General features: G+C 41.4%; 1 protein-coding gene and 1 long non-coding RNA gene across 2 annotated transcripts in view; one reads left to right on the plus strand and one right to left on the minus strand.

Annotated features, from left to right (window-relative positions):
• LOC129429037 (uncharacterized) overlaps window positions 1-26,004 on the minus strand; it is a 164,327-nt gene that overhangs the window by 101,056 nt on the left and 37,267 nt on the right. The gene's annotated exons all lie outside the window — the stretch shown is intronic.
• LOC129429021 (uncharacterized) lies at window positions 3,211-18,617 on the plus strand. Its single transcript, XM_055185461.2, has 2 exons — window positions 3,211-14,498; window positions 14,579-18,617. The coding sequence occupies exon 1, from the start codon at window positions 10,240-10,242 to the stop codon at window positions 12,499-12,501; it is 2,262 nt and encodes a 753-aa protein (XP_055041436.2). The 5' UTR covers window positions 3,211-10,239; the 3' UTR covers window positions 12,502-14,498; window positions 14,579-18,617.

Genomic DNA, 26,004 nt, shown 5'->3' on the forward strand with positions numbered 1-26,004 from the left:
AGATGGGGCATTTAGGGTAGTTGGGGCATTTGGGGCAGAATTGGATAATTGGGGCAGATGGGGCATTTAGGGCAGTTGGGGCATTTAGAGCAGTTGGGACATTTAGGGCAGTTGGGGCAGAATGGGGCAGATGAGGCAGTTGGGGCATTTGAGGCATTTAGGGCAGTTGGGGCATTTAGGGCAGAATGGGGCAGTTGGGGCATTTAGGGCAGACGGGGCATTTAGGGCAGATGGGGCATTTAGGGCAGAAGGGGCCTGTAGGGCAGTTGGGGCAATTAGGGCCGAAGCGGACGTTGGGGCAGATGGGGCATTTAGGGCAGTTGGGGCATTTAGAGCAGTTGGGGCATTTAGGGCAGTTGGGGCAGAATGGGGCAGATGAGGCAGTTGGGGCATTTGAGGCATTTAGGGCAGTTGGGGCATTTAGGGCAGAATGGGGCAGTTGGGGCATTTAGGGCAGATGGGGCATTTAGGGCAGATGGGGCATTTGGGGCAGATGGGGCATTTAGGGCAGTTGGGGCATTTAGGGCAGATGGGGCAGTTGGGGCAGTTGGGGCATTTAGAGCAGTTGGGGCATTTATGGCAGTTGGGGCAGAATGGGGCAGATGAGGCAGTTGGGGCATTTGAGGCATTTAGGGCAGTTGGGGCATTTAGGGCAGAATGGGGCAGTTGGGGCATTTAGGGCAGATGGGGCATTTAGGGCAGATGGGGCATTTAGGGCAGATGGGGCATTTAGGGCAGTTGGGGCATTTAGGGCAGATGGGGCAGTTGGGGCATTTGGGGCAGAATTGAGTAGTTGGGGCAGACGGGCATTTGGGGCAGATGGGGTATTTAGGGCAGTTGGGGCATTTAGAGCAGTTGGGGCATTTAAGGCAGTTGGGGCAGATGAGGCAGTTGGGGCATTTAGGGTAGTTGGGGCATTTGGGGCAGAATTGGGTAGTTGGGGCAGATGGGGCATTTGGGGGAGATCGGGCATTTAGGGCAGAATGGGGCAGATCAGGCATTTGGGGCAGAATGGGGCAGTTGGGGCAGATGAGGCATTTGGAGCAGAATTGGCCAATTGGGGCAAATGGGGCATTTGGGGCAAAATGGGGCGGTTGGGGCAGATGAGGCATTTGGGGCAGAATGGGGCATTTAGGGCAGTTGGGACATTTATGTGTGTGTTTATGTGAGTATGATTGGGTGTGTAATACTGTGTTTGTGTGTGTAATTTTGTGGTTGTGTGTCTGTGTGTAGTTGTGTGTCTGTGTCTGTGTGTGTTTGTGTGTGTGTGTGTGTGTGTGTGTGTGTGTGTGTGTGTGTGTGTGTGTGTGTGTGTGTTTGAGTCTGTGTTTTTGTGACAGTATGTTATATATAATTTTGTGTTTGTGTGTGTAATTGTGTGTCTGTGTAGTTGTGTGTATGTGTGTAGTTGTGTGTGGTTGTGTCTGTGTGCATGTCTGTGTTTTTGTGGCAGTATGTTATATATAACTTTGTGTTTGTGTGTGTAATTGTGTGTCTGTGTGTAGTTGTGTGTCTGTGTGTGGTTGTGTGTCTGTGTGTGATTGTGTGTGTGTGTGTGTGTGTGTGTGTGTGTGTGTGTGTGTGTGTGTGTGTGTGTGTGTGTGTGTGTGTGCATGTTTGTGTTTTTGTGACAGTGTGTTATATATAATTTTGTGTTTGTGTGTGTAATTGTGTGTCTGTGTGTAGTTGTGTGTCTGTGTGTAGTTGTGTGTCTGTGTGGTTGTGTGTCTGTGTGTCTGTGTGTGTGTATGTATGTGTGTAGTTGTGTTTGTCTGTGCTATTGAGTGAGTTTTGTGAGACAGAGATAGACTGAGAGAGGTTGAGAGATGATGTAATGTATTTGTATGAATGAGAGTAGACCATTTACGCAAAAACCGGAAATACGTAAACAACGCGTAAACGCAATTCCGGTATAAGCTTTGTTGTTGGTGGAGAAATGGCAGCTAGAGTGTTTCCGACTTTCCTAACTTGTCTACCGAAGTTCACCAGCGCCGATGTGGTGAAGAGTGTGTGTATACATTCGTCCACTAAAGGGAACAAACTGGATAAGGGATATAAAATCTTCCGCGCGGAGTTTATCCACAATTATCAAGGTAAGCTTTAGCTACAAAACCGGCTATAACTCCGTTTACGTTAATTGTAAATATAGGGGTTGTGAATTTGTAATATAAGATTTAACACATCGCAGTGAATATGTCGTGTGTAAGTTATGTTTAAGTGAGATGACATGAGGTTAACATAACAACCAGTAATTTGGTGTAGCTGCTGTACTAGGTAAATGTTACTAGCAGTCTGCTGCAAAGTTGTGTACCGTTATTTCTATATGAGATAACATGCAATGTTTCATTGTTACATGCGGTTTAAGTAACAAATGTACTACAGGGACAGGTAGTAGTGAGAGGTAGATGCTTCAGGTCAGTGAGAGAGAGCGAGGAGCCTCACAAACTGGAGGTTTTAATATAGACAGAATGCCGGTTGGCAAAAGTTTCCCGTTCTTGCGTGTTCAGTCTTCTTGCTACGACACTTTCTTCACTTACTGTTACTAATATATACTATTATAAACTATTATAAAGGTAGGCCTGTTTCTGGTTGGAAGACGAACAGCCTTGAACACTACAGAAACGGCGACTCTTTGACTCTGCTATTTTTCGTATCTGCCGCTACGATAACAGGAAGTTGTAATACACTTTGTTGACGTATTTCCAGTCGAAAAATGCGGAAGTGCGTAAAAGGTCTGTTGACAGTTAGAATTTGAAAATAAACACTCAGCCTAAACATTCTATGAATGTAAGTCTATGGGACTTTTTTGGGATGTTTGATCAGACGGTTTAGGAGAATCGTAAGTCCGATCCCTTAGAAAAGATATAGCAACTCAAGTCAGATCAGACTGAAGGTCTGTGCAAAGTTTGGTGGCTGTAGCTTGAAAGCTCTAGGAGGAGTTAGAGTTAGAAATTTTAGTCTCAGAAGAAAAAGAATAATAATAAAAAAAAAAAGTTTAAGTGCAACAACAGTATGTTGGCTTTCTCAAGCCAACATAATAATATTACTACAGAAACCAACGTTTGCCAAGAACGGACAGAAGCACAATAACAGTTATTATGTAAAGAACAATAAAGATCACATCTATAATTTTTGTCGCTTTGGTCCAGCACAGTAAGGCCTTCTTTCCAGTGTCACGCGTACATGTTGAATCTTCATTTTCACTGGTAACTGTGTCTATAGGTTTATGTAAGTCACTTACTCCATCTGTGGGAGGATATCCAACAAAGTCTAGATGTAGCTTTTCAGTTTTTTATATAGATTCTTAACCCACTGAGCAATGCATCTTAAAAAGACGTCATTTCGACGTCCCATGAGGAGCCAGAATGATAGTTTTTATGACGTCTTTTTATGACCTGTTCTGAACATCCAATATTGATGTCAAGGGGACCTCCACGCAAAGTAAAACTATTTAAATGTGGCCATTTTAGACATTATATTTGTATATATAATCTTTATATATGAATAAATGTAAAAAAATATTGCTTATAGATTATTCCCAAATATACAAGTTCCACCTTAAATATCTTGCTCTCTCTCTCTCTCTCTCTCTCTCTCTCTCTCTCTCGGTGCGCATGCGTTGAGTGGGCGGAGCGTTGAGCGAGCGTTTGGTGTTTGCGGTGCAGGTGTGAGTGCTATCTTTTCTATCTTTTCTTTCCTATTCTTGAATATTGTTTATGTTCATTTAGATTGGGAGGATTAGTAGTTTATAACTTATCGGAGCGTTTGCTCCGGGTTCCGTATCAGGAGCATGGCTGCCCCAGATAGCGGAAACTTTGGTTTCCTGACACGGCGTCATGGTGTTAAAATAGACACTGGTGTGGGTGTGGAAGAATGTAGTCTGGCTGTAGGTGAAGTGATTGGTACTGAAAATATCCTGTCTGCATCCCGTATGAACAGTGCGGTTGTGCTGTTTGTAAAAACTGTTGATTTGGTGAATCAGATAGTAGAAAATGGTGTAGTGATTAGTGGTATTTTTACCCCAGAGCTCCCCCTCTTTACTCCCTCGAAAAAAGTAACTCTATCCAATGGGCCACCTTTCATACCAAATTAAGTTCTATCTGGAATGCTCTCTCGCTATGGCAAACTTGTTTCTCCGATAAAAATGATTCCAATCGGTTGTAAGTCTCCGCTGTTGAAACGCGTTGTGTCATTCAGGCGTTATGTTTATATGATTTTGCAGGACAATTTGGATGAACTTGACCTGGCTTTAAATTTTCGTCAGGACGAATTTAATTATGTTATTTTTGTTACCACAAATAACATGAAATGCTTTGGTTGCGGGGAATCGGGTCACTTGATCCGCGCTTGTCCGGGTAAAGTAAATCAACCGGATAAAAACCGGTTACCGGTTAATGGCGAAGATGTCAACGTTGCGCGCGATGACGAGAGGCAGAATGTTAATACTACTGCTGAGGCTCCAAGCACAAGTTCATATCATAAAGCGCTACCAAAGGCACCTGTAACAGTCGCAATGCCAACTAAAATGTCTAATGATGAGGGAAAGGAGGCTGCGGATGACGCAAAGATAGACGGAGATTCTGAGGGGGCTGATTTGTCAGTTTCGGCTCAGATGAATGAATCGCAAAACCATGGTAATCCTGTCATAGCTGGAGAGCAAATTCCTTCTTATATAGGGGAAGATCAGTTTTCTATGATGGATTCAGATGATGTTGCTTTTAAAGCACCACAAAAGAGAAGATTAAAACAGCAAAATGTTGGTAAACAAGCTAAAAAATCAGATAATTGTGACGTGAGTCACTCGGACACAGGGAGTGAGAGTGATGCTTCCGAGTGCAGTATTTCTTGCAGTTTACCACCAGGTGGTTTTTCAAGTCGAACTTATACTGTGGAGGATATAAAATCCTTTCTTAAAGGGGTCATAGCGTGAAAATCAGACTTTTTCCATTTTTAAGTGCTATAATTGGGTCCCCAGTGGTTCTATCAACCTAGAAAATGTAATCAAGATTAACCCAGTAACTTTGTTTGGGTAAGCCATTTTCTGCAAGAATGTGAAAAATTAGGTCGTTCAGATTTTGCCTGTTTTGTGAAGTAGTTAGCAAGGCGAATTACAATAATACCGCCCCCTTTATCTGCAATATCCAACCACAGCACTGCCATAGTGCAGAGAGAAAGAGAGAAAGGAAAAAGTACTTGACAGCACAATTGAGTTTCAATTACAACAAATCACCATCATTGTGATTAGTGTTTGCACTTCATCCGCCCATTTGCATTTTAAACGACACAACCCAAATACGGCTAACTTTTGCTCAGGCCTACAAATTATCAATTTTTACATGCTCTAATAAATTAGCTGTGGAGTATTTTGAGCTAAAACTTCACATACACACTCTGGGGACAGCAAAGATTTATTTTACATCTTAAAAATATGTCATAATATGACCCCTTTAAAGTGACAAAAAATGCCAGGAAAGTTCGAATTGAGGAATATTTCCCTGATGTTTTGCAGTTTATTGAAAAGGCAAAAGTTTTTAAGAGTGATTGTGTTTTTACTAAACAGGAAGTGTTTCGGCTGAAGAAAATTCTTACCAAACTTAACTCTCAATCAAGGCTCAATGCTAGTAATGATAGCACATAGATTTTATCTCCCTTTTTCTTTTTTTTTGGTTGTGTTTTTTTTTTCTTTAAATTTTTTTCCTTTTTTCTTTATGGGAGAACGTCTTGTGGCTTCTTTAAATGTGAATATTAATAAAAGATTTCAGTTATACGAGTTAATGAAACAAAAGAAAATTGATGTACTGTTTGCTCAAGAAACACACAGTGATGTAGTGAATAGTTCTGACTGGGCTAGAGAATTTTATGGGTTATCTAGGCATAAAAAAAAAGTTTGGTTCTGGTTGGTTGTCAGTTTAGGTCATGGGTCGGTAGGGAATTTTTTTTTTTTTTTTTTTTACAGTGGCAGCACGGGATAGGTAGGAAAGTGTTAAATATTTAAATTGAATAGCGGATATATTTGAGGTGACTTTGGCCATATTGCGTGTTTGTCTCACGCAGCGCAGAGCCACGTATCTCCACGGATTATCTCCTTTTAATTGTGTGTGTGTGTGTGTGTGTGTGTGTGAGTGAGAGAGAGAGAGAGAGAGAGAGAGAGAGAGAGAGAGAGAGCAGTAAATGCAGCTGAACGAATACACTGCGTGTTTTAAAGTAAAAAAGTAAATAAATAACGAAACGCAATATGTGGAGGCCGGTGTTGAATCTGTCTAACTAGAATTAGTCTAATTGATGTGTGGGAAACACTGTATGATATGAAAAATATCTTACGTGAGCCTGTGGCTAAAGTATAAAAGTGGAACTCTTTGTAGCATAATCAGGGCTTGACATTAACTTTTTTGCTCACCAGCCAAAGTGGCTAGTTGTTTTTCAAAGGTACTAGCCAAAGTTAAATTGTATATGATTAAATTTGACTTTGGCATCCTAAAATGACTTTAATTCGAGCAAATTTACTTGCTAAATTAGCTGGTATATAGCTGGTATATCAGTATAGAACATATAAGGTGCATGAAAGACATGCTAGTAAGTAAGGCATAAATAGATTAACTTTGAATGAATATATTAAAAGTAGAACAGGGGTGTAGAAGAAACACTAATTCTAAACTGAAAAGATAAACACAAAACCCATCGATAACCACTTTAAATATTTATTAACAACAGCAGTAAATACTGTCAAGATATGTACATTAATTTTACTGTCATGCAGATGTATTTTATAAGCTAAATGGTTTCTGATAAAAGTGATTTAAGACAAATGTCGGGAGGGCATTATTGTTACATTAAAATGATGCGCGAACCTCTTGATGGCGGGTTTCTTTTGATTTCGTGTGCATTCAGGTATGCGCTGAATATATCTTCGCTCTTGCACTGAGAGTGTGCACGCAATTTATATCTCTTCAATCACTTCCATGCAATTGTTTTATCTTTCCCGAAGTGTGTATGCGCTCAGACTGCGTCCTCTTGTGCATTCGCAAATCCATCAGCTCTCGCGCGCTCTCTGCAGGTGACGCTTTGGTCCGCAACGCCCCGCTGATCGCGTGCGCGTCTCTCAACAGATCTCTGTGCGTTGCTCTGGGTTCAGAATGCTCATGGGAGTTGTAGTTTCCCAGTGTCGCATTGCGTATTGTTTATCATTTCGCGTAACTTTTAAGAAAACAGACCCGCCTTACGGCCGAAATCTTACCCGCGTTTGGCGGGTGTTAATGTCAAGCCCTGGTCATAATACCATAAATTCAAATATTATAATTCACTTACTGCCAGCAAAAATGAGCCTTGGTTTGTGCTCTCTGGAAGAGAAAAGCCCACCTGCATATCGTTGTTCAGCTCATCTTTTTTGTCTGTAATTTACAACTTTCGGCGGGGCAAAAGATCACGTTTCTGTGCACGAAACAGCATCTCGAATGCACACCAAAAATTACCACTTTACCAGTGCCTTTGTAAGTGGCGACAACGATCTGTGAACTATTGTGTTAACGACTGTGTAGCTGCTTTGTTTGTTGCTGGAGGACGCGTGCTTTACAAAAACGGTGCTGTACTAAAAGGTAAATTATAGTTCGCCTCAAAGGTTTTTTTATTTGTGTATTTATTTAATGTGTATTATTTCTTCCCCAAGCTCATAAAATAAATTTGGGTCGCACATAAATTGGCAGGGTCGGTCGGAAACCGGAACCAAACAATTTTTTTTTAGGCCCTATTTTAAGCCACTTGACTTCAACCAGTGGTGGGGTTGCCATTTTATTTTCTAAGAGTTTTTTTCCCTGTTCTTATCAGGTTGATGAGATTGTAAAAGGCAGGCTTTTGAAAGTTGTTGCTCAGTATGAAAATTATTCTTTTATTTTTATCTGTGTGTATGTCCCAGTCAATGCTCTGGAAAGAATGATTTTTCTAGATACTTTGAGTAGTGTGTTATGTAATTGTGATCCTGAGTATTATTTATTTTTAGTGGGGGATTTTAATTATACAGAGATCCTTGATAGGAATCATGTTGAACCACACATGGCCTCACAGAAACGTCTTATTCAATTAGTAAAAACTCATGAGATTGTTGATGTTTGGAGAAATTTTCATGGTTTTCAAAGACAATATACTTGGGCTCATGCGTATGATGGCTTAATTTCACTGGCAAGGCTGGATAGGTTTTATGTTTTTAAGCACCAGTTTAATCTTTTTAGAAATTGTTCAATTTGTCCAGTGTTTTTTTCTGATCATAGTTTGTTACAGTGTGCTGTATCACTGAGTTCCCTTTCAGTCGGTCACTACGACGTCACGTCGTGACCGACGAATTGGGAACTCGCTTAGAGAGACCAATCTGCTTCGAATACTACTAAAACGCCAATGAACTTGGCATTGAAATATTTGCATAATGCTGGCGCCGCCCGCCAGGTGCGTATATAAGCCACAGGTGCAAATATAGAAATCAGCTTTTTATCGCTTCGAAAGCCGGCAGTATCTGCTACTGAGAAGCTACTCTATGCTCTGGTGGGAAACGATTGCTGAAGTTGGTTGGACAAGCAGTACCCCAGCGGACGCCGCAGTTTTTCCACTACTCTGCATCTTTTTTGTTTTGAGTTATTAGTGAGTGCGTTGCTGATCCCTGTGCGCATCATCAACTGAGCATCTAAGAGTGAATTTCCCTAAAAGAGTGATACGGAGAGCTTTGTGCCTTGTTAAAGGCAGCCAGTCACTCGTATATCTGGAGATCAGCGTCCTTTTCAGGATGGCTTTTCGTCCGTGTGTTCTTGGATGCGGCAAGTACATGGGTCCAAAGGACGGTCACGAGCGCTGTCTTTCATGCTTGGGCATCGAGCATGCGGAGGCGGCGTTCGCTGGGGGTGCATGTTCTCATTGCGAGGAGATGTCCCTTCTGGATTTACGCAGGCGGTTATCATTTCTACGGGAACGGCGTCCGCGTCCGGTGAGTTCTGACCGCCGCCACGGAGCGGCCGCGAAGCTCTCTAAGGACGATCTGCGTCTAACTGTGCTGAGCCGGTCGGGGGATTCGTCCTCCGGCTCTCAGCCTTCCCGTCCTCAGCCGGTAGAGGTGCCTATGGAGACTGCAGCCTCGTGTTCTACGAGCGCTGTAGAATCCGTTGCGCCTCCCTCTGGACCCGCTTCGACCGCAACACCCGTGGGTGGAGCCCCTCTTTCGGAAGCTGACTTCGACGTTCTTCCTCCCTCTGGTCGGGTTGTGACGCCGGAGTTTGACCCGGAGATGGTGGCTGTGCTCTCTTGAGCGGCGGAGACCGTAGGGTTGGAGTGGGTTAACCCCCCACAGCCCGAACCGTCCCGCCTGGATGATTGGTTCTTCGGAGCTGCCCAGGCTTCACAGCCCTCTCCACCAGTACCTTTCTTCCCCAAGGTGCATGAGGAGCTGTCACGGACTTGGAAAGTCGCCGTACTCTACCCGGTTACGGCCGATTCACCCCTCCCCCCTCACCTCCCTCACCAACGGAGCCGCTAAGGGTTATACGGGGATCCCCCCTGTGGAGCGGGGCGTCGCGATGCAGCTGTGTCCGACCACCGCTGCCTCCTGGAAGGACCGCCCAACCCTTCCCTCTTGGGCTTGTAGACAGTCGTCCGGTTTAACGGGGGCTGCCCATGAGGCTTGTGGAGAGGCAATGGCTTTGCTGCAGGTCCATCAAGCGAAGGCCTTACGAGATCTGCATGAGGGAGGACACGACTCACCCGTCTTCTCAGAGCTCCGGGCTGCCACTGATTTGGCTCTCCTATGAAGGTGACGGCGCAGGCGATTGGTCGTGCGATGTCTACACTTGTGGTCCAAGAACGCCACCTATGGATGTGTCTGGCGGACATGACGGAAGCGGACAAGAACAAGTTCCTGGAAGCTCCAGTGTCACAGATTGGCCTATTCGGTGAGTCGGTGGAGTCTTTTGCACAGCAATTCACCACCGCTCAGAAGCAGACTGAAGCGATCTCCAAGATCATGCCCCGGCGAAAGAGGCCTGCCTCTCGTCCACCAGCACCGGCTGCCCAGTCTGCTCCTCGCTGAGGGCGCCCTGCGGGGCTGCCTCCGCCCCCACCCCCCCAGGAAGTCATCCAGACAACGGAGGGGGAACGGCCATCGACAGCCCGCCCCGCCCGCTCAACCCGCTTCCCGTGGTCGCAAACGGTGATCTAAGCGGCCCTGAGACGGGCGACCTGGATTTGGATTGGATCACTCTTCGGGAGATGGTGAACGCACCCACTCCTTCCCCCGGAGGAGGGCCGGGTGGAAAATCTTTGGTTTCGTTTTGTTTCTGTTCCGCCGGCTTCTCAGCCGGCACCCACAAAACCACAAAAAGAGTGCATTCCTATTCCTTCTCCAGGTCTTCAGAGGATCGAGAGAGCCGTGAGCGGGCATTCATCTGCTCATCCTCCCTCTCCTCCATCGCCAGCGGGGGTTCTGAGGAGTCCGAGCTCTCCACTGCGGAGACCGGACCACCAGCACCCTCAGCGGTCTCAGGTCAGTGTCACAAAACACACACACACTGTAGTTGCGTGCGCTCTTACGGCGCGCGCACCGGCAGTCTCACCTGTTCCGCTCGTCTGCCCCACCGCGAGCTCTCCGGTTGTGCCGTTAATTCCCCTCGCATGGTCTCTGGAAGCTTGGCTTCAGCTTACCAACCCGTCTCGATGGGTATTGCGCACAATCCGCCTCGGTTACGAAATTCAATTCAACCAGCACACACCCAAATTCTCGGGCATTCGTTTCACTACAGTGAAAGCGTCCGATGCACATGTACTGCGTGCAGAACTCGATGTCCTCCTGGCAAAGGCCGCGATCGAACCGGTCCCTCCAACCGAGATGAGCTCAGGGTTTTACAGCTCGTATTTCATAGTTCCAAAGAAGGGCGGTGGGTTACGACCGATCTTGGATTTGCGCGTTCTGAACCGATCTCTCCAAAAACGATCCTTCAGAATGATAACGCCGAAACTGATATTTCAGTCAATACGCCCCCAAGATTGGTTTGCAGCAATAGATCTGAAAGACACGTACTTTCATGTGTCCATTCTCCCTCGCCACAGACCGTTTCTGCGCTTTGCGTTCGAGGGGTGGGCATACCAATACAAAGTACTACCGTTCGGGCTGTCTCTCTCTCCCCGTGTATTTACGAAAGTAGTGGAAGCGGCGTTAAAGCCCCTGAGAGAGAGCGGTGTTCGCATTTTGGCTTACCTCGACGATTGGCTTATAATAGCGCATTCTCGACGGACGCTTTGCGAGCACAGAGACTTAACACTTCGGCATCTCGCCCGTCTGGGTCTTCGGGTCAACTGGGAAAAGAGCAAACTTTGCCCTACGCAGAGGATCTCTTTTCTCGGGATGGAACTGGACTCGATCGATTTATTGGCACGTTTAACAGAAGCGCGCGTCCAATCAATTCTGACTTGCCTTGGTTCTTTCCGAGGGAAGAACGCGGTCCCTCTCAAACAATTTCAGAAGCTCCTGGGAAATATGGCAGCAGCCGTGACACCGCTCGGGCTGCTCCATATGAGACCGCTTCAGCGTTGGCTTCACGATCGAGTCCCGAGGACAGCGTGGCGCGCCGGCATTCACCGTGTAACCATTACACCTGCGTGTCGTCTAACATTCACCCCGTGGTTAGACCCTGCGTTTCTGAGAGCAGGGGTTTCCATGAGACAGATTTATTGGCATGCTGTTGTACACACAGATGCATCCAACACGGGTGGGGAGCCACGTACAACGGGCTTGCAGCTTCGGGGGTGTGGACAGCACCCCAGCTGCACTGGCATATCAATTGCCGTGAGTTGTGGGCTGTATATCTGGGACTTCTACGCTTTGCTACGGAGCTGCGAGGGAAGGATGTACTAGTACGCACCGACAACACTGCGACCGTTGCGTATATCAACCGTCAAGGCGGTTTGCGCTCTCGTCACATGTCGCATCTCGCCCGTCATCTCCTCCTTTGGAGTCAGAAGCATCTGAGGTCCCTTTGTGCCATTCACATTCCGGGATCGCTCAATACAGCGGCAGACGCGCTTTCCCGAGCTGCGCGCCCCAGAGAATGGCGAATCCACCCCCAGACGGTACAGCTAATTTGGAAGAAGTTTGGTCGTGCGCAGATAGATCTATTTGCGTCCCCGGATGATACCCACTGTCGCCTGTTTTATTCACTAACCGAGGGCAGCCTCGGCGTGGATGCGCTGACACACAGCTGGCCGCGGGGGATGCGCAAATATGCGTTTCCACCAGTGAGTTTAATCGCACAGACGCTGTGCAAAGTCAGGCAGGACGAGGAGAGCCTTCTACTGGTCGCTCCTTACTGGACGACCAGGAATTGGTTTCCAGAACTAATGCTCCTCGCGACAGCCCCTCCCTGGCGGATTCCCCTGAGGAAGGACCTTCTTTCTCAAGGAGGGGGCACATTATGGCACCCGCGCCCCGACCTGTGGGATCTCCACGTATGGTCGTTGAGCGCGCACAAGGTTTAGGTGATTTATCGCAAGCGATATCTAACACCATCGCCGCGGCTCGAGCTCCGTCCACAAGACGGGCTTACGTGCTTAAATGGAACCTTTTCGTCGATTGGTGCTCTTCGCAACGCAAGGACCCCCGAGAATGCCCCATTAATATTGTGCTTTCATACCTTCAATGCCGGTTAGATGGTAGGCTGTCACCCTCCACCATTAAAGTTGATATCGCTGCTATTTCTGCTCATCACTCACTTATTAACGGCAGATCAGTCGGCCAGCACGACTTAGTTATTAGGTTTTTAAGAGGCGCTCGTAGGCTAAACCCCTCGCGCCCTCCCTCTATTCCTCCTTGGGACCTGTCCATGGTGCTGAAAGCCCTGTGGGAAAACCCATTCGAGCCTTTGCAGCCTGTGAGTCTGAAGTTTTTATCAATGAAAACTCTGACCCTACTCGCATTGGCCTCTGTTAAGAGGGTAGGTGACCTTCATGCATTCTCTATCGGCGATTCGTGCCTTCAGTTTGGCCCTGCTGTCTTGAGTGTTACATTGAGACCCAGACCAGGCTACGTGCCCAAAGTTCCCACCACTCCCTTCAGAGATCAGGTGGTGAGCTTGCAAGCTTTGCCCGCGGAGGCGGCAGACCCGACCATGGCTTAATTATGCCCTGTACGAGCGTTACGCATCTACGTGGATCGCACACAAAGCCTTAGGACCTCAGATCAGCTCTTTGTTTGTTACGGTGGTCAGCAGAGAGGGAAAGCTGTCACTAAGCAGAGGATGTCTCATTGGATAGTTGATACTATCGCCCTTGCTTATAATCTGCAGGGCATTCCTTGTCCATTTAATTTGAGAGCTCACTCTACTAGAAGTGTTGCCTCATCTTGGGCACTCGCTCGTGGTTCCTCGCTAACAGACATCTGCAGAGTGAAGAAGTTTTATTTTAATCCCAATCTACATTAATATGATGAATATGAGTTTACCATTATAATCAAATGCAATTTGTTTACAGTTCAAAAGCCATCTGTGTGGTGCATCATGAGTTTACTAATATAATCCAACTATGCAGTAGTCTAAAGAACCATCTGGACCAGCTGGGTGTATTCAGGTTTCAAGGTAGTTTAAAGAGCCATCTGGACAGGCAGGCACAAAGGGTTTTAGTATTAGCAAACAGCCAAGGTTCAAATAGGTCATGGGACCAAGACACTGGTCTGAGGACTGTCATGTGGGTCTTGCCTGAACAGAAACATATTGTTTTAACTATGAGGGGAGGGAACAAAGACCATATATATTTACCAAGCCCGGGCTCACGGACTTCAGACTGGTTTTGAAGATTGCTCCCAGGCCGGCCTGACTGGTTCTGGGAGATTCATCAGGCAGGCTCGGCTTATTATTTTGTCCGGAAAATAAAAGTCTATCTCTTGAAATCAGAATCTAAGACTGAAGATTGTTTAATTTGAGGAAAAGGAAAACCACAACATTTGGTGCCGAAACCCGGGATAGAAAAGAGCTGGACAGTCGCACCACCTGAGCAGATCTGACGAGCAACACAAACAACGTATGGCCATAAGGTAAGCACTTTTTGCTTATTAAATTAGGTTTGTGTTGTTTGCCAGACTTTGCTCAACGTGGTGAGAAATTTAAGCTCTTCTAAATTTAAGAACCATACATGTTAACTGGGTTTTGATTTCAAGGGTACAATCTAATTAAGGCATGCATGCATGAATCTGTGTTAATTACTTTGGCTTTGAGGATCAAGGTGAATTGAAACAGATTTTAAGTTAAGAGAACGCGTAAGAGTTTTGTATGCAAGGTTGCATATGCTGCGTCTATCGGGGAAAAGGATGACGTAGAGGTTTAAGTAAAAGAGATCGCGTAAGAGTTTTGTATGCAAGGTTGCATATGCTGCGTCTATCGGGGAAAAGGATGACGTAGAGGTTTAAGTAAAAGAGAACGCGTAAGAGTTTTGTATGCAAGGTTGCATATGCTGCGTCTATCGGGGAAAAGGATGACGTAGAGGTTTAAGTTAAAAGAACAGATAAGAGTTTTGTATGCAAGGTTGCATATGCTGCGTCTGTCAGTAAGTGGATGACGTAGAGGTTTAAGTTAAGAGAACGGATAAAAGTTTAAATCGTTATGTGAATTAACGATTGGTTATTTGTTGAATGATTTGTGTTTGAGTGTGTATGTATGCAGCTGCATAATGTGTGTTAGTGAGAGAAATGTGAACGTGAATCTGGTAAACCAGGGAGAGGCTTTCCCTTGGGCAGTTGGGCTGTTAAGGGGGGTATATCCTGTGAGTGTAGGGTAAATTACTATGTTAGAGTGTGGAAGAATGAGCCCTAAAAAAATAAATAAATAAATGCTAATGGGTTATGGGTTAACAATTTGGTTTATCTGTTATCAAACATACATTTGAAATGTAAGGTTTGGTAAAAATAATTGACACCAGATGGGACATCAAAAGGAGCACAGAACATGAGACCACAGCTGGCTTTCTCAATGGACAATGCAATCAGGTGGCCACCTACAGAGATGAGCAGTTTTGCTTGTTAAAAGATTGTATTGTTCACCTGAGATGGCTCGGGGTGGGCAAATCACAAATGCTCTTCCAAATTTAAGAATAAAAAGGGGAAATTAAAGATTACTAGATTAATGATAAGAATAAAGGGTTTCATTTTCGAGAGGAATGTGTGCTAGGACAAATGATGGTTTATGGTGTGAATGAGTTTTATTTTTGTCGTTGAGTGGCTTGGATAAAGAGTTAATGTTAAGTTGAGAAAATGCCTAAGAAGTTTCGCGAACCTGAGTGTTACCGTGTCGGGGCAGACACGTTGGGGTTCGGAGAGAAGAGTTATTAAGTCCTGCAGGTCAGGTACGGTCTATGTGTTATTTGTCTTGTTGTTTTGAAACGCCCGGGCTGATGAGAGATATTGTTTTTGTTTTATTTGTCATGTCGGATTGGTAAATTGTGTAAGTGAATCTTTTCCACGTTGAAGGAAGTGTAGTGGAAAGATGAACTTGGACAGGTAGTCTAGATAGAGTTGTTTTATTTTATTTGTGTGAGAATGTAATGTTTCTGTGATAAAGAGTCTGTGTGTGAATGTATGAGATGGAAAGAGTGGGGGCTGAGTGAGCAGTGGGTGTGTCTTTCTCCTGTGGCTCTAAAGAGCCCACAGAGAGGTGTTGTGTTACAGGGGTGAAGATTGTTTAAAACTATAAAAAAAAAGGAGATAAAGTTTGAAAATATGAGTAAGAGTATGAATAAGGGACAGTTATAAATGCTGGGTATTAAAGATTAGAATTGAAGACATTGTGGTTCTGAGGTATTGTAGCCAAAAATATTAGTTATTACAGTGAAGTATAAAGCTAATTCTAGAAATTAAATAATTTGTTTAAATGATTGATTAAAATAAAAAAATTGTGCTCAATAGGAAAAGATTGCTTGTCCAAAAAAGGACAGATGTTGGTGATGGTATTTGATTCTATTTGACAAAACACTACAAAATATTATAAAGGAAATTTTATTTTAAAGACACATTGGAAATCTAAGTAACAATTTGGGGAATATATAAATTGGATAAATAAAAACAATAAGTTTGTGAAGTGGTTAAATGAGAAATAATTATAAAATATAAGGTGTGTTGTATTGCAAAGAAAAGATTATGGCAGTCACATTAATGGAAAAATAAGGATTAAACAATTGTTGTGTGGAGAATTAGAAAATAAAATAATTGGAGTTCAAATGAGGAAACATTTGATGTGGCATTGTGTGAGGAGAAATGCAATTAAATAAAAATATAAACTAATGAAAGATAAGAGGAGATAATTAACAGACAAAGAAATGCTCAAAGGGAGAAGGAGAGAAAGAGAGAGAGAGAGAGAAAGGGAGGGGGAAGGTCAACTCCCATAGCTCGAGGGAATTGTGAGATTAAAATCTAGCAGGAAGACAGAAGTAAAGCTTTGAAAGAAAAACAAAAAATTAGAGAGAGAAAAAAAAGAGAGACCAAGTTATTAAAGGTGGAAATAAAGAGGAAAATTAAAAAGGTCAGAAAATTATTAAAAGGTGAATGACACAGATAAATTTTACAAAGATAAATTATTACCAAATGAAGAGGAGTCTTCATCTGATGATGGAAGGTGGTCACAAAATAAATTTTATTTTAAATCAAAAGGCAATATTTTGCATAGGTCAAGCTGAAACATTGAGGGGCTGATCATTCCCATCCTTTGACATTCAAGAAAAGTGAATAAAAGCTGGCAAGAAACAGACAATGAAAAACTGTGTGCAACAAAGTGTTGGAGGAGCAAAGAGGACTATATGAAGCAGTGAAGGGGGGCACTGCGCTGACAATTACAAAGACAAACACCAAAAAGACTGAGTGGAGTCCAGAAGGAGACTCACAAAGACAATATTGTTCTTGGAGACAAGAGAAAAACTGGACTATACTTTTGCTTCTTCATACAAGCCTTTGAGTGAAAGAGGGGAAGAGTGAAAGCAGCCGTCCAATGTTTAGTTTGTAATTATAGGGACACAAACAATCTTTAGGGGAAAATCAGCTAGTCAAATTTAAAGGCTGATCAAGAATTTATGTTGTTAGGTGTGACTACCTTTTCTGAAATCAAATCAGACTCCTATTAATCTGACAGGAAGAAATGCATAATGAAAATTTGGGGGGTTTGAATTTGGTATTCTAACGAGGAAGTTAGAACTCCAATGATGGTACTAAGCTAAAAAGCAAATATAAATGGCATAGAACAGCTATGGCAGAAAGGAAAATAAAATAGATAAAAGAAATAAATTGAAAAAACACCATAGGATACTATAAAAGGTAAACAAGAAAAAGCTGTGAGAATAGAAAAAAGAAATAACTAATTATTGTAACAAACATACGATTTAAGGAAATAAATCTAAATTGTATCTAGTCACGATTTAAGAGCAATTAATGACAAGAAAAGATTGATGATCCAAAAAATTACAGACTTTGCTTACAAGTGTTTCCTCATTTGATAAACATTTTTACTGTGAATTATGATTTGCATAAGAAGTAGATACATTTACGTATTTAATTATAAGGGAAAATATTATACAGGTTTAGAATGGATGAACTACTATTACAACATGCGGAAAGTTAATTTGGTTGATTAATGCTAAAAAGTTGATAAAATGATTGGTTGTTATTGAGTTATAGGGACACAGGAGAACAGTTGATTTGCCAGCATGGACAAACAGATGTGGAAGCTAAAAAGGGCCTCAGAGTGTCAGGAGATCTTTTTAGATTGTATAAGAAGTGAGAAATCTCAGTCATAAATATTATTATCATAGATGTACATGGGGCGAATAAGTGGAAGGAAAATGAATTATTTGATTCATGAGAAGAATAAAGATTTTGAGTTGAGATAAAAAGGGAAAAACTGATGTGACGGGTAAGAGAGAAGAAAATTTTTTACTATCATCTATAATCACAAAGGATGGTAGATAAAAAGGTATAGAAAAGGAATAATCATCAAAGCCATACTTAACAAAATGTGTGAAAATACTAATCATAGCAGAACTTAAACTAACAACCGTACACCTTTAACACTGCATGAAATATTCGCCGATAGACCTATGCGTATTGTAAAAACATCTGGAATTAAGTGTTATATGAACAAACTAATTGTCTATGTATTGAGTTATTTGTGTACAGAAAAAGCTGAAAGGAGTTGAGGAGGACATGAGACAACATGACTTGATGAGTGCGAGATGATCTAGCTTATCTGAGGGTCGAGAGGTTGGAGGAGCCCAAACACGGCCACAGGGGGCCTAACTGAAGGATGAGACCAGCCCCAGAACGTCCAAGTGGGGGGAGCAGCCAATGTAGCAGAGCTCGTAGGAAGGAGAGAAGGAGAAAGAATGCCAATGATATGAAAGAAGAAACATCAAAACCAAATCAAAGTTAAAGCAATTTGAGTACACCGACGGATGGAGAGCAAAGTTTTGAGCACCGAGAGGAAAAAGTGAAAAAGAGAAATTGTCAAAAGAAATTGAATTGAAAAAAAACGAAGCCGATTACTACAGAAGATTTGCATTGCTACAGTCAATTAAAAAACGAAACTGATTACTACAGAAGATTTGCATTGCTACAGTCAATTAAACTTCATGGCGATGGACTTTTGCCTTAAACGAGGCCCAGTGAAATATCTGCAATAATTTCAAAGGAACAGACTCTGAAAGAAAGACTGAAAACATAGAGACATTGAACAGAGAACTTAAGGTGGACATTTTATGGGAAACATCCCAAAGATAACAATGATACAAATGGGTAATATTTACAGTTAAGGAAATATATTTGCAAAACCAGATTTCAATAATGCAATAACATTTTCAAGTCCACATACTTTGGGGTGATAAATTCAACAAGAATTCTTATGGATTACGAGAAAAAGTTTAAGGTCAATTTATCTGGATAATATTTAGGTCTTTTGGGAAATTCGGAGTTTAAAAATACATCTGGTAGGCCACAATTTGGAAATTTGTGTCAATGGACGTAAATAACAAAACACTAAAAATAAAAAAGGAAGGATAGATATTTATGGTACAGTAAGATTACAATCAAGAAAATATAAGCCTTATGGAATTATAGACTTAAGGAAATTAAATAGGAAATGTTTTATAAAAAGAATTTTGAATGAATCAACTAAGAAACCTCTAGATCTATTATGAAGACATCAAAAAGTATAACTTAAGGTGTAAAAGTGAGAAGAGAAATGCTATTAGAAGAATAATATAATCAAATCAGAGCAACATATACAATGAAGGTATTGGAAGATCAAATAATATCGATTGGAGAATTATTTTGGATTGGTAGAAAAAGAAAATGCTTGACCTCATTATCATTAGGAGGGAGAGAAAAAGTACTTAAATATGATGGAGACAAGAAATCACTACAAAAGAAGGGTATTTAGAATCCTTATAAAAGGATGAACACAACAATTAATCATCAATTATATGTAGATTCTGTTGATCAACCAAATGGATACCAAATTAGATTCAGGCATGGGATTAAGCTAAATAAGGAATTTAATAAAGTTTTGTCAGAATAAGAATACAGAATAAATAAATTATGTACAGTACTACAATCAAAAAGTAGATTATTAAGTTTACAAATAAGGCATTAATTTATCTTAGGATAACAACTAAATGCAGCCATTAGAAATACATGATAACATATACTGAATCAATTTTAATTAAAGGTTAGTGGGTAAATGAGGCGTAGGTGTCTGCTTAGAGAACCAAATGGAAGTTAAAATATTAGGATGATGGAAAATTTACTTGAAATTAACAAGAATATTATCAGGACTTACGTTACAAGACAGTAATGAATTTACAACTAGTAAACGAGAATTCAAGCACCTCTGATGAGAATGGGAAAAATTAATTTAAATTGTTATCAAGAATTATTATGCATGATTTACGTAGTTGTATTATGGGTTATTTCCATTTACTAGTTTTATTTGAATTAATTACATTTATGCGTGTACTATGCAATCCTTAATTAGTTTACTATTGGTTATTTACATTTAATTGTTTTATTTGGAGTACTTTACTTTCATTTGTGTTGCAATCTTTACTTAGTATATTAGTGGTTCACATTTTATTATGTTATTTGAGTTAATCTACATTTATTTGTGTTTTTGATGCCATCTTTACCTAATTTTATTATTGGTTATTGCTCTTTACTTTGTTTATTTGAATTAACTTACATTTATACTTGTTTATTATACTTAATTTTTGAGTTTTTATGCTTCAATTCAGTATCAATTAGTTATATTTACTTGTTTTGAATTTGAACATTGAATCTATAATATTTAATTTCTGTTTATTATGCATACTTTACTTTTGTTTTATTATTTTTTACTTGGATTCATTAACGTTGACTTTACATTTACGATGCTTTATCATATACTCTACATAGCTAAAACGATAACTGTAAGCGTAGAACCAATTGCGCACAAACTGTTTAGGGCTTAAGTACTTTTACATTTACATTCAAGTCAAAATGAGAATGGAAAGATGTTTGTCTTATTGTCCATAGTTCGAAGTGCAGTGGCATAATTTAGTAATTGGTAAGGGATAGTGGCTTTCTTTAGCCACAAGATATTAATAATTGAAACGCTGAATTATGAAACTGCACTCCGGATTAAAATAAACAGGAAAGGTGAGGCTAAATTAAGCCTCAGAGCGGGGATTATGAAGAAGTTTTATTTTAATCCCAATCTACATTAATATGATGAATATGAGTTTACCATTATAATCAAATGCAATTTGTTTACAGTTCAAAAGCCATCTGTGTGGTGCATCATGAGTTTACTAATATAATCCAACTATGCAGTAGTCTAAAGAACCATCTGGACCAGCTGGGTGTATTCAGGTTTCAAGGTAGTTTAAAGAGCCATCTGGACAGGCAGGCACAAAGGGTTTTAGTATTAGCAAACAGCCAAGGTTCAAATAGGTCATGGGACCAAGACACTGGTCTGAGGAATGTCATGTGGGTCTTGCCTGAACAGAAACATATTGTTTTAACTATGAGGGGAGGGAACAAAGACCATATATATTTACCAAGCCCGGGCTCACGGACTTCAGACTGGTTTTGAAGATTGCTCCCAGGCCGGCCTGACTGGTTCTGGGAGGTTTCATCAGGCAAGCTCGGCTTATTATTTTGTCCGGAAAATAAAAGTCTATCTCTTGAAATCAGAACCTAAGACTGAAGATTGTTTAATTTGAGGAAAAGGAAAACCACAACAAGAGCTGCTGGTTGGGCGACACCTAATACGTTCACTAGATTTTACAGTGTTCGTGTCGAGCCTGTCTCCTCTCGTGTTCTTTCCTCGTTAGGGGAAGCACAGAGAACAGGCTCGCAGGTCGGCTTGCAGCCTCCGACTGCTGCTCCAAACTGAGCTCAGTATGGAAGGCCATCGAGGCAAAAACGCGTAATAATTTGTTTGCCTTCCTCCGCTGCGTTGGCAGCCTGATGTTGCGGAGCATCCGCTGCCAGCCTCTCACTAGCTGCATCCTCACGAACCTGTGTTTGGCTCGGGCATCCACATTGCGTCCCATCGGGTTCCTTTGTGAGTATTTTTCTGTGGGGTTAATCCTACTAGTCCACGTTTCCCTCAGCAGAGCACTGCTTTGCTTACACAGCCACGGCTGTCATTTATACCTCAACTACAGTTGACTTTCGCCCACCAATAGCCCTTAACGGGGCGGTGGCTTCCGCAGCGTCCCTATACCGCTCAGATAGGGCGCTTCCCAGTCGCTGGCACTACTGTGGGTTAAAGGAACATCTAGTGCCCGGCCTTCTGCCTTAAAACCTAATTCTCCTTATCCTTAAGTGGAATCGGAGGGCTTTACGCAGACACTGGAAGAGGTCAGCCCTCAGTGGCGTTTTGGTAGGGATTCCCAATTCGTCGGTCACGACGTGACGTCGTAGTGACCGACTGAAAGGGAACGTCTCGGTTACGTATGTAACCCTCGTTCCCTGAAGGAGGGAACGGAGACGTCACGTCCCGTCGCCACAGGGCTGCTCCCTGCTGTTTATCGGCCGGTCACACTTTCCGGCTTTCTCAGCGAAAAAGAAGCTGATTTCTATATTTGCACCTGTGGCTTATATACGCACCTGGCGGGGCGGCGCCAGCATTATGCAAATATGTCAATGCCAAGTTCTTTGGTGTTTTAGTAGTATTTCGAAGCAGATTGGTCTCTCTAAGCGAGTTCCCAATTCGTCGGTCACGACGTGACGTCTCCGTTCCCTCCTTCAGGGAACGAGGGTTACATACGTAACCGAGACGTTCTCTTAAGCCTTAAAGTGCCTATTGGCATTTTAATAGTAATTTATTATGTGACAAACATTTCATAGAATTTTGGAAAAATTTTAGAGCCACAAAATCTTCATTTCAGTGTTTACAGCAGTGGTGGGATGTTGCAAAGGTGCAAATTAAACAGTTGTGGCAAAAATATACTCTCAACGTCCCCAGAGACATAACCCGTTCAATGAAAACAGTTGAGAAAGAACTAGTAGAGCTTCAGATGCTTGCTGATAGTACAGGTAATTTGACTTATATTGACTCTTTTAATAAGAAGAAAAATGTTTTAGGAAAATTGCTACACAGGAAAATCCCCAGTGTTAAATTAACTCTATCAGTGTTAAATCAACACTATTTGGTGTTTGTATGATCCACACCAAGATCGGTGTTGAAAAAGACTGGTGTTAAAAATATAACTCTGAATCAGTGTTAGACTTAGTGAGATAATGAAGTGATGATTAAGACATTGGTGGTGAACACCTGCTGGTCATTCAAATCAATTACATTTTGGACATTTTCCTGTTTCTAAATTTTTGTTTTGATGGCTCGTTTTCTGGAGAAAATGCTAGGGTGATAAAGAGGGACAGATTATTAAATGCAATAAATGAATACTGTTGGGTGTATGCCTCCAAAAGCTTTCCAGTTTGCCTCTCTATCAGCATCTCTGTTTGAAAATGAAAAGATAACTTGCTGAGTTATTTTCTAATTGGATAAGTTTAACTTCTAAACAGCTGTCAGAACAAAATACAAGTGCTCAACTATTCCAGCATCCACACGCGTGATTTAGTAGACAAATCTTCTTTCTGACGCGATGTCTCACAAGTCAAATAGACATTTATCACAAAATGTATCACATTAAATCATAAGTTTGTGTTTGTTATGAGTTCATTTGAAATCACCATTACTGTGATTAGTGTTTCCTTTAGTTAGGCATTTGTCTCTTGATCTTCTCTGATCTAACTCTCCTCTATTAGCAATAGCAACAATGTTTTAGTAAAACCACTTGTTCATTGCTTCATGTAAGGGGAAAACCTTCCAGACCTTCTCAGTTTATTTTTATTATATTCTACTCTACAAATCATTGAGACATTTGATCACAATAATTTAATTAATTATAAAGAAACAGGCATATAGAAAAGCTCTATGCAAACGACATTGTATTGAATGAGACTGCTGTAATGCTTTAGTGTTTTTTTGTTGTTGTTGTTGTTGCTGTTGTTTTTTGCTTAATAGAGACTTCATGATTTCTGATACAAATCTCAACAATGGTGACAGTTAATGGTAAGAAAGTTGCTAAATTTTTGTCATGTGGCAATGCATGATGGGATTTATGAATTAATTTTCTACAATCCTGGTACCCAGCATGCATTGCGGCATGAAGCTTTGTTGTTGATTGTCACCATGATTGTGTTTTATAGGCTGATTGTTGATGTATCAGTGTGTCTGACTTACACCACAGATTAGATTTGGGTAAACATTATTTAACTCTTCAGGGTATGTGGACTTTAACAGCATTGTTGGAATTCATGGGAGCCTCACAGGGTTGGCAGAACATAAATTAAACACTTATATTTAGTGATTACTTTTTTATGATATCATTGAATCCCAAGACTTGTACTTTCATACTAATTTACATAGTATGAGTTATAGACTTCATTTCTCTCATCTTCCTCTGTTTTAACAGATGTGTTTTATAAACACACTGCCACAATTAGCAGAAGAAAACTAACAACAAACTTCAAGACCCAGGTACCCAACTAAAGGAAACACTAATCGGAGCAATGGTGACTTACTTTATTAACCAGATTTTCAGCAGTTTTTTAGAAGTTCAACCTATCATCCATGTAACTCTGGAAGCAAGTTGTAATTTTAGTTTTCAAACAGAGATGATGATAGTGTTCATTTAACTATGGTGATTTCATCTATTGCATTTAATAATTTGGCTTTCTTCCTCATTTTAGTATTACTTTCTCCAGAAAAGGAGTCGACAAAATGGACATTTTGAGACAGGAACAATTCCAAAATTGAGTTGATTTGACACGGAATGACCACCAGGTGTTCACTATTAATGACTCAATCACTTCATTATCTTATTAACTTTAACACTGATTTAGTGTTTTTTTAACACCAATCTTGGTGTGGATTATATAAACACGAGCAGTGTTAATTTAACACTGGGGATTTTACTGTGTAGATACAGTTGCACAAGGAGCTCTGGTTAGATCACGCTTCCAGAGTGCTGAATTGACGGATGCACCGTCTAAATTTTTCTTTAATTTGGAGAAAAAAAATGGGCAAAAGAGGTTTATACATGCCCTACGTTCTGATGAGGGAGTTCTGTTGTCAGACCCCTCTGATATTCGGAAAAGAGCAGTCAGTTTCTATGAGGAACTGTATAAAAATGAGCTCATGCATGAACAAACTGATAATGTCTTCCTTGAAAACTTGCCTCAGCTATCTGAAGAAGCTAATGCTTGTCTCAGCAAAGCCTTAACTCTGGAGGAGTTGGAAAAAGCTCTTGGAGGCATGGAATGTGGGAAAGCACCGGGAATCGACGGGTTGTCAGTCGACTTTTACAAGTCTTTTTGGCTGGAAGTCGGGCTTTATTAGAGGTGCTCAAGGAAAGCCTAGCCAGGGGGCGGCTACCCACAAGTTGCCGTAGAGCGATTCTCACCTTGCTGCCAAAGAAGGGGGATTTAAATGACATTTAGAATTGGAGACCAGTCAGTTTGTTGTGTAATGACTACAAGTTGCTCTCTAAGGCTATGGCTAATAGATTGGGAGAAGTTTTGGAGCAGGTGATTCATCCTGACCAGACCTATTGTGTACCTGGTAGACACATTTTTGATAACATATCTTTTATTAGGGATGTTTTAGATTTTGGTAAGAGTCTCGACTTAGATTTTGGTTTATTGTCACTTGACCAAGAAAAGGCTTTTGATCGAGTCGAGCATAATTAATTATGGGATGTGTTAGAGGCATATGATCAAGGTTTTGTACAGTGACGTCAAGAGTATTTTAAAAATTAATAGTGACTTATGCGCTCCTTTTAAGGTTTTTAGAGGTGTTAGGCAGGGGTGTGCCTTGTCAGGTATGCTGTATGCCCTAGCAATTGAGCCACTTTTAAATAAGGTAAGAACTGATTTGTGTGGTTTGCGTATTAAGGTATTGTCTAATGGATGCTCTGTATTGTTTTATATTATAGACTTATGTGTGTATGATTTGAAAGCTTAGTTTGATTTTGAGTACAAGTGAAATGGTTTTGAAGGAATTGTTTGATTTTGCTAGAAGAGTCAGGGGTTCTGTAAATTGTGTTTGAAATTGGGTTTTGTGTTTTAGGTTTTGAGAAAATGAGTGATGGTTTCAAAAAATGGGTTTTAGCAATTCAGAAAAACTGTATTGAAAATCTTTTGTCACCATAATGACGGCATATGCTGATGATATTGTTATTTTTATTAGTTGTCAGAAAGATGTTGATTTGCTTTTAAAATTGTTAAGAGATTTTAAAGCGTGTTCTTCTACTAAAGTAAATTGGTTTAAAAGTGAAGCCATTTTGCTTGGGAGATGGTTAAATGGAGAACCAGTTCTTCCAGATGGGTTAACATGGACTAGGGATGGTTTTAAATATCTTGGAGTATTTTTAGGTAATGAAACGATTGCACAAAAGAATTTTGAAGGG

Source organism: Misgurnus anguillicaudatus, chromosome 19 (genome assembly GCF_027580225.2).
Source record: "Misgurnus anguillicaudatus chromosome 19, ASM2758022v2, whole genome shotgun sequence".
Classification (NCBI taxonomy): domain Eukaryota; kingdom Metazoa; phylum Chordata; class Actinopteri; order Cypriniformes; family Cobitidae; genus Misgurnus; species Misgurnus anguillicaudatus.